The sequence below is a fragment of the Saccopteryx bilineata genome, chromosome 6, assembly GCF_036850765.1.
Source record: "Saccopteryx bilineata isolate mSacBil1 chromosome 6, mSacBil1_pri_phased_curated, whole genome shotgun sequence".
NCBI lineage: Eukaryota > Metazoa > Chordata > Mammalia > Chiroptera > Emballonuridae > Saccopteryx > Saccopteryx bilineata.
The window spans coordinates 38,306,210-38,319,838 of NC_089495.1; the positions used below are offsets into that span (position 1 = coordinate 38,306,210).

The window sequence follows — 13,629 nt, forward strand, 5'->3', positions numbered from 1 at the left end:
AATACACATCAAATATCACCGGTGGACTAAAATCTCAAAACTTTCCAGGTGCATTATGACATATTATAATACCCAGCAGGCACTTAATAAATATCCTTTAATGTCTGACGTTAACAAAGAACATAAAATAGTCACACAGAAAAAAATCTCATGTCCACTCATGAACATACATGTCCCCCACCACAGGGAAAAATATCTTGGAAAAGTGAAAAAAACAAGTTCTTAATACGTCCAAACAGCACATTATGTATATAAGTGCTTTACAATTTCTCAGCTTCCTGACGACCAGGAGCAACGTGTGCTGGAAGAGGATGCCGGGAAGGCCTGGCTTCCAAGGCTGTGCGCGCGCACGCCTCCCATACAGCACACAGAGGCCCACAGGAAACAAGCCACTGGTGCCTCTACGCTCTTTCTCACGCCAGCCTCTCCTCTTCAGGGCTTATTCATCCCCCACTTTACCCCAACACCTTAAAAATCATTGCTCACGTGAAATCGTTCTCCTTTCTCTGACTAATCCATAGACCCCTCCTTCTAAGAACACTACTGTAAAATTTAGATATTCTAAAACACAGCTTTTACTATAAAAGATAATATGCCTTATAAATTCAAAATAACCTAGTTTCCATCTTTGGAAAGGTAAATTCTAAAAGTAAGTTAAACTTGATCCTTTAAAAATGCCAGTTATACCGATCTAAATTTTGTAAATTTTAGCATCTTACTTACTTGGTGCATTCTTCTAAAGACTGTACAAGCGTTTGCTGGAACGAACATATTTCTTCTAGATTTCCCATTAAATATGAAGTGTTTGCTGAACTTAACCTAGAGCCAAGAAAAATAACAGTAAAAATATATCAACAGTTTTACTTATATTCCTCTCCTCTCTCATCCCCATGCCCTATTAAAGTCTTAATCTAACAAACAGATTGCTTATCCTCTAAGGCAAACTGGAACACTAAATTCTGTTCCAATACTTCACTCTCTAGTCTCCAAAACTACAAGGGAATAGCCTAAGGTGACAACTACTCTACAGTTAACACAATTTATCATCTAACTTACTTCTCACTGGTCTGCAATGGCCGTAGGTAGGTTGAAAGCACAGTCTGAAGTTCTTTAGAATATTCATTTTCTGTTTCCAAAATATTCTGTAGCACCTACAATAAATGATGAATAAGTATTATTTGACATTAAGATTTATAAGCTTTTGAAAGTTCACCATTGTTCAATTCAGTGTTGCTTCTAAATAATACTGTTTAATATCATCGATCCCTATGATTAACTATTAAATCCATTAATTACCATCACCACAGTTACACTACTGACTTCATCTTACTGCCAAGAATACTTGACACAAGTATACCTAAAATGAGGAAGGCTAGAATCAATTCCTTCATCCAGTAAGAAATGCCAAGTCTATAGATAAAAAGGAATCACTCAATCACAAAAGCACAGATGCAGGATGAATCTCTAAACATTACGTGGTGCAAAAGAAACCATTCACAAAGAGCACACCCTGCATATTCCATTTATAGTTAAGTCCAAGAATGGACAAAACTAATCTACAATGGCAGAAATCAAAATGGAGGAAGGGAGTGTAACAAGGGAGAAAGGGCATCAGATAAATTTCTAGAATGATGGACATTTCCCATATCGTGATTTGGGTAGTTGTTACATATACACCTGTCAAAGCTCACTAAACTGTACCCTTAAAAATCTATACATTTTAACATATATAATAGAGTATATTTCAACTGAAAAGAATACAGTTTATTCCTTAAGACTGCATCTAGGAAATCTAAATCAATTTCTGGGAACTACAGACCTTCATTAGAGAATATGATAGTCTCAGATCACCCTACACACATTTATTAAAATTAAGGGTCTACCAGTATAACACAACCTTTAAATAGCCACTACCGGCACCCTCACTTTACTGTGTTTCTCTTTATTGTGCTGCACAGACTTTGTTTCTTTTGTTTGTGCAAACTGAAAGTAAGATCCTCCTCTACCAGCAACAGAGATGACAACTATTGCAATACGTGCTTTCTGGAACTAAACCCACAATATCTCTAAGGTATGCTTGTATTTTATTTAAAGATAACAGATTAATTCTAAATCAACTTTAAAATTAAAATGTTTCATGCTACCCAGTATTAGTGCAGCAATTCAGCCAAAAATCACTGAACTCCTAAAAACTGAGAGATAAAGTGCAAAACAGCTGAACTAAAGCATAAGCCTCTTTCAATTAGTAATGACCAAGAGCAAAGCCTCCTCACAGGACAAAGCAAGAAGGCGCTGAGGTCTGCAGGTGGAGCCAGGATGTACAGGCAGGCCTAAGAGTAATTGCCAGTGCCAGCACCGAGTACAGTGCTCTACACAGTAACTCTAATCCTCAGAAAACCTTTTCTTTTTACAGAGGAAAAGATTGAAGCCTAGAGAGATTAAGTAATTTATCCAAAATCAAACAGCTAGTGAATAGCAGAGCAGAATGTGAGCCTAGGTCTCTCTGATACTACCCGACATTGCCTTCTCCAGCTATCAGACTAAGGCAGTGGTTCTCAAAGTGTATGCCCTAGAAGATTTCCAGGTGTGCCCTGTGGTATTCCAGAGAAATATGTGCCTGTTGGGGACCAAAAAACCAACAGGGTTTCTGGAGTTTAGATTTTGGGGAGACAGAGGTATGGGGAATTGGCTATAAGCTGACAGTCTGCCCAACCCCCCACCTCACTTGCCTGATTAGGTTGCAAAACACTGTTAAGCTGTGGTGCTGGATTACACTAACCCCCATGTTCCCCAGAAAGACTGGAGGCAAGTTTCTTCTATCCTTTGTTTGGTGTAAAGTTAAGATGATATGTATGGTGGGGGTTTTGGATTGATGATTAAACATAAGGAATTGTCTCTTGAAGCCTTATGGATTTCTAAAAAAGAAGACTGTGTGGCAATATCTAAAAAAGCTTTGAACATTTTACTACAATTTTCAACATTCTATTTACATGAATTAGGATTTTCTACCCTCAACACAATTAAGAGTAAAAAGAGAGGAATTCTTTAGTGTATTGACGAGGAAATGAGAGTTTGCTTTTCAAATATATGCCCAAACATTGAAGAAATCGCTAGGACACATCAGGCTCATGTTTCTCATAAATACAAGAATGACAAAACTGAACACATTCACACCGTGACCTGCCAAATTTACTAAATCTTACTAAGAATGTATATATATATAAAGATAACATTTTGGTTTCTTATTTTTTTTTTTTTAATTTTTAGAGAGGAGAGAGAGTGAGAGTGAGAGTGAGAGTGAGAGAGAGAGAGAGAGAGAGAGAGAGAGGAGGGAGGAGCAGGAAGCATCAACTCCCATATGTGCCTTGACCAGGCAAGCCCAAGGTTTTGAACCGGCGACCTCAGCTTTTCCAGGTCGACACTTTATCCACTGCGCCACCACAGGTCAGGTGGTTTCTTATTTTTTAACCTCTCTTTTTTATGATTCTAAAAAGCATAATTCAAAAAATCTAACATAAAAATGTTTTTTAATGTCAGAAAAAATTTAATTTTGTATTTATTTCATTTAATTACCATAAAATCATGTTTGAACTTTATATTTTTTCTTTAATATTTGACTTATTATAACATATTTCTCAAAAATTTGTATATAGTCCTCTATAATTATATGTAGAATTTTAAATGTACCCCGACTTCAAAAAGTATGAGAACCACTAGACTAAGTGTAGGAGTCAGGGCTCCCATGGGACCTGACATGAATAAGGAAAATGGAATCCCTTCCTCAACTATCTTTTTCACTCCCCGTTTAGAGCCAGCACCTTCTTTCATCAGGTAGTCTACTACATGTATTTCCCGAGGATCTACTACATGCCCTAACGTGTGTCAGCTATGTCTTCAAAAATTAACAAGTCATCCTAATGTAATCACACAAAAGAAACTGTGTGGAATAAAGCTATCAAGCATACTCAGTTTTTGCACTGATTTTTGATAATCAAATGTATGTTTAAACATTTAAGAAAAAAGTTATCGTTAAACTAAAATCATAAGAGCATTAATAAATGCAACCCAGATTATTCTGTTCACTACTGTTTTCTGTGTACTCTGAGAAGAGACTACGGTCACTCATGAGTAAATGCAAACCTGATTAAATAACATACTACACTAGTTAATTTGAACAGAATCAGAGGTTCTTTCACTGTGACACTGAACACTGGTTTCACCCCTGAATGGGTCTATTCATGGAAGACTGGTGGAGTGAGCCAGAGGGAGGAGGGGCCACTCCAGAGTGCATTCCTTTGTGCAGGAATCTGGGTGGTGATCCTATGATTCTAATGTCTTCCTTCGAAGAAATACTCATTAGACACAAATGTCAAAGGACTAGTGGACAGAGAACACAATGTGACACCAGCCACTGCATCATCAGAAAATTATACTTAAACAACATCTTATCCTTCAAAAATAACGAGAAGTAATAAGCCAAATATAATGGATCACTGAACTAAAAATAAAACGTCACAAATGAGTATGACAAAAAATCCTTTTTCAATATATTAAAACAAAGGTTATAATACATGATTTCATGTCTTAAGTACAAATATTAGGAATTATTAGCAATACTGCTCAGAGCATGCTTGAATACCTTAAAATCTATTAAAACAGCTCAAAGGTGACATTAAAGAAAAACTGTGCAAGAAAACATCACCAATACGGGTGGAAGAATAAAATGGCATTTCCTCAATGGGAGCATTAAGCACAGCAAGCAGCTGTCAAAGCTTCCGTAAGAATGTACCAAAAACAACACTCGACCAAAAAGCTACATTCATTAAGGCAGTTAAGTTGGTTCACTTGTACTGTCATAAGCATTACCTTCAAATAAGTGCTAAAGACATTATCTAACTCTCCATCTAAACAATCCAAGTTACACTTAGCTTTTCCACCAACGCAGGACCAAGACTTGGCTAACTTGAGTCAGACTGATGCTGCCTGTCCACTCTGCCAGGAGGCCACACAGCCCTCTTCCCTAAGCTCATCAGCACACCTGTGCACTCCAGTCATCACCTTTCTTCTCTTTCTTGGCTTCTGCACACTCTGGCTGCTGCAGGACCCCATGACACCTAACAGCCAGGTTGCCAAAGCTCCATCGCACGAAGGCAGGATACCAGCAAACGCGTGCAGTTTTCACAGAAAGAGCAGTCTTTACTCCACAGCGGTAAAGAACGACCCAGCCTGAGCTCGGCCAGCATGAATTCTCCCTGAGGCTTAAAGGCGTGGAGAACTAAGTCCAGTCAAACAATGGTGCCACACAGAAGGAGGACATCAGGCAAGCCACACAAACAATCCCTGAACTATCTATCAGCCATTACAGCAAACCAAAACAAAGAAAGACTGATTTCAGTAACTTGCAGACATACAGAAACTGATTTTATTATTACCAACATTAAAGGAGCATTTTCATATCGCTGATTTTACAAACAAGTTACAACTTTCATTGAAAATCTTGGTAGGTGTCATGTTTTATATTATATGGCATTTATAGTCATTTAAAAGTAAATGAACTACATATAAGAAATAAATAACATTAGGTAATTTTTTAAAGATTTGACCCAGATAAAAAATTATCATAAATTAAAACCAAACCAAATTTCAAAAACATAATCCTAGTTCATAAACACAATGGGAAAAAATAAAGAATAGCACAACTGTCCAAACCCCTCTCCCACCCACCTAATCAGACCCTCCCCACACAAGGAAAAATAATCAAGGCACGTTTCTTTTCTACCCAGGCTATTTAAACTGTAGTTAGTACTTAAATTTTCAAACAGTTAATTACAAGATAGGACTTGAGCCACTAATAAACTGCCAGCCTCTCGAGAAAAGAGAGGAAGGGAAGGGCGGTGCTGCTGGAGGAAGCAGTTCCCACAGCTCTCCCGGCCCCACGCATCCAGAGGCCGCAAGAACACAGAGGAGCAACCCCACTCCCACAGCCACTGACAATTACTGATTTAATGCAGTTTGTTTACCTCTACATGTTCTTAATACTTAATAACATTAACTCTTAAAAAGTTTGGAGGCACCATGTAAAATGTTTTATGTTACTGTATCTATGGAAAGAAGTTATGTTATTACAGTATTTCTTTGAGTGTTCACAAGGTTAAAGGTTCACTAATACAAGAGCTACAGCAAAGGCTTCAGGTTCACCATGATGGATGTCACCACAGAAAGCTGGCCTTAGCAAGCACACTGATGAGCATGACCGCACCACGATGTGTGCCTCGCTAGCCTTGAGAGCAGGGCAGACCTGGGCACAAACCTGGCTCTGCTATGTCCTACTGGTCTACGGGTCTGCCTCCTTTCTTACAAAAAGAGATTTCTTTCTCAAGAGTGTCAGCTCCCTGATTTAAGGTGAAAGGAATCTTCCAAACCACCTGGTACAGCCTTCCAACCCAAATCTAGAATCCTATTTGGAGCTACTTCTTATATAACTCTATTAGTGAGGCGGTAATTATTTTACAAGATGGCCTTTTCCATGATTAAATAACTCAGTTCTGGCCCTGGCCGGTTGGCTCAGCGGTAGAGTGTCGGCCTGGCGTGCAGGGGACCCGGGTTCGATTCCCGGCCAGGGCACATGGGAGAAGCGCCCATTTGTTTCTCTATCCCCACCCCCTCCTTCCTCTCTCTTTCTTCCCCTCCCGCAGCCAAGGCTCCATTGGAGCAAGGATGGCCCGGGCGCTGGGGATGGCTCCTTGGCCTCTGCCCCAGGTGCTAGAGTGGCTCTGGTCACGGCAGAGCGACGCCTCGGAGGGGCAGAGCATCACCCCCTGGTGGGCAGAGCGTAGCCCCTGTTGGGCGTGCCGGGTGGATCCCGGTCGGGTGCATGCGGGAGTCTGTCTGACTGTCTCTCCCCATTTCCAGCTTCAGAAAAATACAAAAAAAAATAAAAATAAAAAAATAAAAATAAATAAATAACTCAGTTCTTCATTTACCAAATGTTGAGCTCCTACTCTATGCCAGGCTACTGCTACCACATAAAAACCTTCACACCGATCTTGATCCATGTAAAACAAAGAAATTATATAAAAACAACGGGAGCAAAATTTGTCAAAGACATCACCAGACCCACCCCTCACCATGATAGGAAATGTGGGGAGGATTTAAGAGAGAAGGGCAACAGCTCTCTAAGAGAGCCACAGGGAACAAAGTTGCATAATACCCAGAGCACATGAGATAATGAACCTTATCCAGACACAGGCCTGGGCAGAGACATCAGATGTCAAAGGATTAAAAAGCCATCTTGATAAAGATGGAGAGAAGCCAAAGAACAAGTAAAAGGTAAAAGGAACAAAACTAGAGCTGCGGTGGGGCTGCTTGAAATACACGTACAAGGTCAAGGTCAGGTCAGAGAGTCAGGCATTCTCCTTGGCCCAGCATGCCAAGGTTCCAAGCATCTCCTTGGCCTAGCATGCAGAAGTTCCAGGCATCCCAAGAAGCAAAGGGCAAAGACAGGTTACTATTTCTCTGGAGCACAGAAAAAGGTTAAGGCAAGTTTGCTACAGCATTTTATGAAAGATGCATGCCTATTTCAGACATTTATTAAAATTAGTGACTGCTATCTATTATGTCAAATTTAGGGCAAAAGCTACACTCTGCCTTTTCAAGATATTTGGCATGAGTGAAAGGAAAACTGTTTGCTCTTCCTGTACATAAATAGCACTGACATAACACCTTTAAGTCAAAGAGTTTGTTCAATAGAACGAGGAAAACAAAACCATAATGTATCACTGAACATGTAAGGTGGTCAGAAGAACCTATAACTTCCCAGATCAACATTATTTAAGAAACCTCATCCCTAATGATGACTGAGGAAACTCCTGATCCCTTAAAAAGAGGTGATTCAAGACCTTTCACTCTCTCAGGGTGGGCATCAGCCTCTACTACAGAAGTGCTTTCCTTCATCTCTATCAGGAAAGATGTCTGTTACCACCCTGCAGGTGCAGTTAATGTTCTTACATTGTCAAAATCTATCAAGCTCAGGCATGTCACAAACATGTTTTCTTTAATTATACGATCCTGTCACCCTTGACTACAGCTCTCCCAGGTGATCCTTAAATGCAATGCTTATTTACAAACAGAAGGTATGGTGGCCTCAATGATGCCTAACATCACAAATGGTCCTAAATACTCTTCCTAATAACCTTGAAAACCTCTTAAAGAGGGCCAAGTACTTCACCAGATACCTTAAAACCAACTGCTAATACTCTAACAATACTACAAGGCTGAGGCCAGCACTATCACCCTCATTTTACAATGAAGTGACTACACAAGCAACTAGGGACTTCCACTGGGCCAGCCCACCAAGAGGGCACACAAACACTGCACAGAAATCCTGAATCTCCACCCATCTCCTGATTATTCATTTACCTAAGACACTGAAAACAAATTGATTTCAGATAGTTTTCACATTCGAAAATAAAGGTAACAGTGGGGGTTGGCCGTGTACAAAAACTAATCAACTCCATATGTAAAGTATCTTGAATGTTTTTTTCTCCCCTCCACTGTCACTCTCTAAGCCTGGGGTCTGAGACCCCAATGCCCCCACCCACAGTCCCTGATGGCCTGCTTCCATCATCAACAGTCCGGATTCTAGTGCCCAAGTCATCTTCCAAAATCACTACCACTTGTACTACCAAGCAATAAAATTCTTCCACTCAAAAGGAACCCTTCTCAAGCATACTACCTTTTATTTTCTATGACAGCATTTTCACATAATTAAATCATATACCTATTCAAGTTTATATTCTGCTTATTGCACTTAACATAAAAACATTGTGCGTGTGCGCGCACGCCCTGACATAGGGAGTCAAACTGGCAACCTCCGCGCTCCAGGACAACGCTCCCACCAACCAAGCTATCCAGACAGGGCTTTTGATATTTTTAAAGTACATTCTTAATCATTATAAATGGATGTACCTCTGGTTACTTAACCAACGCTGTACTGCTACATACTTAGGTTGCTTGTATATTACAACAAATAATCCTATGAAAACACCTTTTGCACAAACATTTTTAAATATATTCATGTACTTTTTCTGGGGTAGAGTTCAAGAAGTACAGTTAGATTAAAGGATTTGAATATTATCAGAATTCTATGTACACCTGCCATATTATTTTTGAGAAATCCTATACAGATTTACATTTCCACCATTATTAGAACTGAAGATTCTCCCTTTATAAAAAAACATTCAGGCCCTGGCCAGTTGGCTCAGTGGTAGAGCGTCGGCCTGGCGTGTGGGAATCCCGGGTTCGATTCCCAGCCAGGGCACACAGGAGAGGCGCCCATCTGCTTCTCCACCCCCCCACCTCCTTCCTCTCTGTCTCTCTCTTCCCCTCCTGCAGCCAAGGCTCCATTGGAGCAAAGTTGGCCCAGGTGCTTCGGATGGCTCCTCAGCCTCTGCCCCAGGCGCTGGAGTGGCTCTGGTCACAACAGATTAACGCCCCCGAGGGGCAGAGCATCGCCCCCTGGTGGGCAGAGCGTCGCCCCTGGTGGGCATGCCGGGTTGATCCCGGTCGGGCACATGCGGGAGTCTGTCTGACTGACTCTCCCCGTTTCCAGCTTCAGAAAAATACAAAAAAACAAACAAACAAAAAACATTCAAGATATTTACTGGATACATATAATATTGCTATCAAATTTTTTATGGTAAGTCTCACTATTTTGGCAGAGTGGTGTGGACTGAATGCATATGCCCTTCTAAGATGCATGTTGAATTCTAAATCCCCAGTGTGTTGGTATCAGGAGGTGGAGCCTTTGGAAAGTAATTAGGTCACAAGGGCAGGGCCCTGGTAAATGGGATTAGTGCCATAATAAAAGAATGGCAGGACCAGAGCTTGCTCTCTCTACCATGTAAGGACACAAAAGAAGGTGGGCAACCCTCTGTAAACCAAGAAAGAGACTTCATGAAGTACCCAATCATGCTGGCATCTTGATCTTTAACTTCCAGCCTTTAGAATTTTGTGAGAAATAAATGTGTGCTATTTAATTTACCCAACACCAATCTCTAGTATTTTGTTAGAAGAGCCTGAACTGATTAAGACACAGGTATTGATATTTCCCACATTTTACAATGCTCACACCATATTCTATTTATCTATTAATCTTCATGTATTTGTCTTAATGAGCTCCTCACACATTAAAATAATCTTGTGCCCTGGCCAGATAGCTCAGTTGGTTAGAGCGTTGTCCAGAAGTGCAAAAGTTGCTAGTTCAATCCCTCGTCAGGGCATATGCGGGAATAACTCGAAGTCCTGTCTCTCTCTTTCTCTCTCTCCACACCCCTTTCCTCTCCCGCTGAAATCAATACATAATTTTTTTTAAATTTAATAACTTTGTATTGTTATAACTGTTGTAAATAATGTTCCCATTAACTTGTAATTTGGTTGATTGTTTAAAGGCAAAGAATTATTAAACTTTTACGTAACATCAGTTTTTGTATCTTCCTTTGTTTCCACTCACTGTTTTTAAGTTCTAAAAAGCTTCCATCTAACCCAGTCCTGCTCCAATGCATTATTAACCAACCATATACAAACCCACTAGCAATGAATGAAAGCCTGTTTAAGCACAATCTTCAACAGCTTTGGCTGAATATTGAACTCTATTGCCCAAGTGTAAATACAAGGAAGCCAAGCTTAAAATGCAAAAAAATAATAATCAGAAAATGAAAAGTGCTCATCAGTGACATTTGGGGAAGACAAACTACAGCGTTAGTCAAAGGGAGACACTAAACAAAAGAATAACAATAGTAACAAATCCTGGTGGAGCAAGAGTTGAGAATCTAGAGTTGCTAAAATCTATCTCCTAAAATGTCCAATTTTCAATGAAAAATTACAAGATATGCAAAGCACATGTGGCCCGTGCACCCCAAGAAGGGGAGCACACAATGGAAGCTGCCTCTGAGCTTAGCAAAAGGAGGCCCGAAACAGCTATCATAAATACATCCAAGGAGTGACGTCTGGTTTCCAGTTCCATGTGGAAGGAGCTTGGAAGTTACATCCTACCAGTAAGTAAAACAGACTGAAAAATCAACAACTCTCTTCTTGGATCCAGAAGAGAAGGGAGGATACACAGCAAACTTCTGCCCCAAGGCTGGAGAGAACGACAGGAAAATACACGTTAGGAAGCCGCACTCTAATTAGACCAAAACAGAGACACATGAGCAGAAACCAGTGAGAACCTGGAAACCCTGAACTGAGACTGATAAATTGCCAGAGCTCAGTGCAGACAAATCAGAGCTGACAACCCCAAGCAGACCCAGTGATATGGACGCACTCAACATTTTTGGAAAATTTACCTCTGGGAGCTTGATGAAGTTCCCAAAATAAGTATCAAAAAAAAAAAAAATGCCCCTGGGCTTCCAGCTGAGGAAGAGAAACAGAACCATTTTGTAATACACCAGAGTACTGTTCTTAACAAGGTCTGCCCTTAAAGGAAGTTAGATAACTAGAGCCTAACCTGCTGGAGTATTATAATAGCTAACTGACCAGGGGAAGGGAAATACACAACTCCAGGTGGCCCTAACCATCCTACCCCACCTAAAAGGGGAAAAAGGGAAAATAAAAATAGGAAAGACTTGTGAAGTTCACAGTGCAGAGGCCCAGGTTCACTAAAATCTAATCACTGGGCTATGGACCATTACCCCTTTCCTCACATCTCACCACGTTACTGACCTATCTGCAGCAGTTCCTTTTACTCAGTACCCCACATCTGGTTATAAAAAAAAAAATACAAGGTACAACAAAAGGCAAAAAACAATTTGAAGAGACAAAGCATCAGATAATTGGAAAGTCATCAGATAATTCTAACCGGCTGAGAATTTAAAACTGTGATGAATATTCAAAAGGCTCAGCCTGCAAGAACAGGTGTACTGTATAAGCAGAGATGGAAATCCTAAGAACCAAAATAAGAGCTAGAGATCAAAAACACTAACAGAAACAAAGAATGCGATTGATAAGCTTATTACAGACTAGAAAGAACTTGGGAAAGAATCCCAGAGCTATAGGTTTTATCAATAGAATACTAAAAACTGAAAACCAAAAACCAAAGAGACTAAAGACCAAAAAATCAAACAAATAAACAAAACCAAAACAATTTCCAAGGACAGTGAAATAACTATAAAAGGTGTAATCATGTATGTAATAGGAATACTAGAAAAGGAAGAAACAGGAAAAATATTTGAAACAATAATGGCCAAGGATGTCCTCAATATCATGTCAGACACTAAATCACAAATCCAATCCAGGCAGCTCAGAGAACATCAAGCATACAAATGTTTAAAAAAATAAATAAAAAAGTACACCTAGGCATATCATTTTCACACTACAGAAAATTAAAGATAAAGGAAAAATAAATCACATCTAATTAAGGACTATTATCCAAAACATACCAAAAAAACTCTTAAAACTCAACATTAAAAAAAAAAGAACAATTAAAAAATGGGCCAAAGACCTTAAGAGACACCTCACCAAAGATATACAGATGGCAAATAAATATATGAAAAAGTGAGGTATATCACATGTCATCAGGGAAAAACAAATTAAAAAAACAGTGAGATACCGCTACACACCTATTAGAATGGCCAAAATCCAGAATACTGACAATACCAAATGATGGTGAGGATGTGGAGCAACAGGAATTCTCATTCACTGCTCGTGGGAACACAAAATGGTGCAGCTACTGTGAAAGATAGTTTGACAATTTCTTATAAAACTAAACATACTCAAGACATTCCAGCAATTGTACTACTTGGTATTTACCCAAAGGATTTGAAAGCTTATGTCCACACAAAAACCTACACACAGATGTTTATAGCAGCTTTATTCGTAACTTCCAAAACTTGGAAGTAACCAAGATGCCATTCAGTAGGTGAATGAATGAATAAACTGTTGTACATCCAGATAATTTGATATTAGTCAGCACTAAAAGAAAAATACTATCATGTCAGGAAAAGCCATGGAGGAACCTTAAATGCATATTGCTAAGTGAAAGAAGTCAATCTAAGAGGTTATATCCTGAATGATCACAACTATATAACATTTCTAAAAAGGTAAAACTATGGGGCAGTAAAAAAATCAGTGGTTGCCAAGGGTAAGAGTGAAGAAAAATGAATAGGGAAAGCATAGGGTAGTGAAAATCCTCTATGGTATAAGTATGGATATATGCCATTATACATTTATCTAAAACCATAGAATATGTAATACCAAGAGTGAATGCTAAAGTAAACTATAGACTTTGGGTGATTATGATATGTCAAAGTAGGTTTATCCTTTGTTTAAAAAAAAGGCACCATTCTGGTGAGTGATCTTGATAATGAGGATGTCATACATGAATGGGGGCAGGAAGACCTATGGAAAATCTCTGTATCTTCCTCTCAATTTCACTGTAAGCCTAAAACAGCTCAAAAATAAAGTCTTTGAAAAATGTTCAAGGAACTGAAGGAAACCATATAAAAATCAACCAATGAATGCAAAAATAAGTTGAATAACAAATCAATGTTTCTTTCTCTCTCCTCCTCCCTCTCTCTAAAATCAGTAAAAAAAAAAAATTTAAGAATTAAAGTATAAAAACAATGACTCAAA

At 39.3% G+C, this 13,629-nt stretch overlaps 1 protein-coding gene across 3 annotated transcripts in view; it reads right to left on the reverse strand.

The window, feature by feature from the left end:
• Positions 1-13,629, reverse strand: part of ARHGEF7 (Rho guanine nucleotide exchange factor 7) — a 151,310-nt gene that overhangs the window by 49,328 nt on the left and 88,353 nt on the right. For all 3 annotated transcript variants that reach the window (XM_066237621.1, XM_066237619.1, XM_066237620.1), the window contains 2 exons: positions 1,057-1,151; positions 724-819 (listed from right to left, as the gene is read on the reverse strand). In XM_066237621.1, coding sequence (XP_066093718.1) covers positions 724-819; positions 1,057-1,151 — 191 coding nt within the window. The remainder of the gene's footprint in view (positions 1-723; positions 820-1,056; positions 1,152-13,629) is intronic.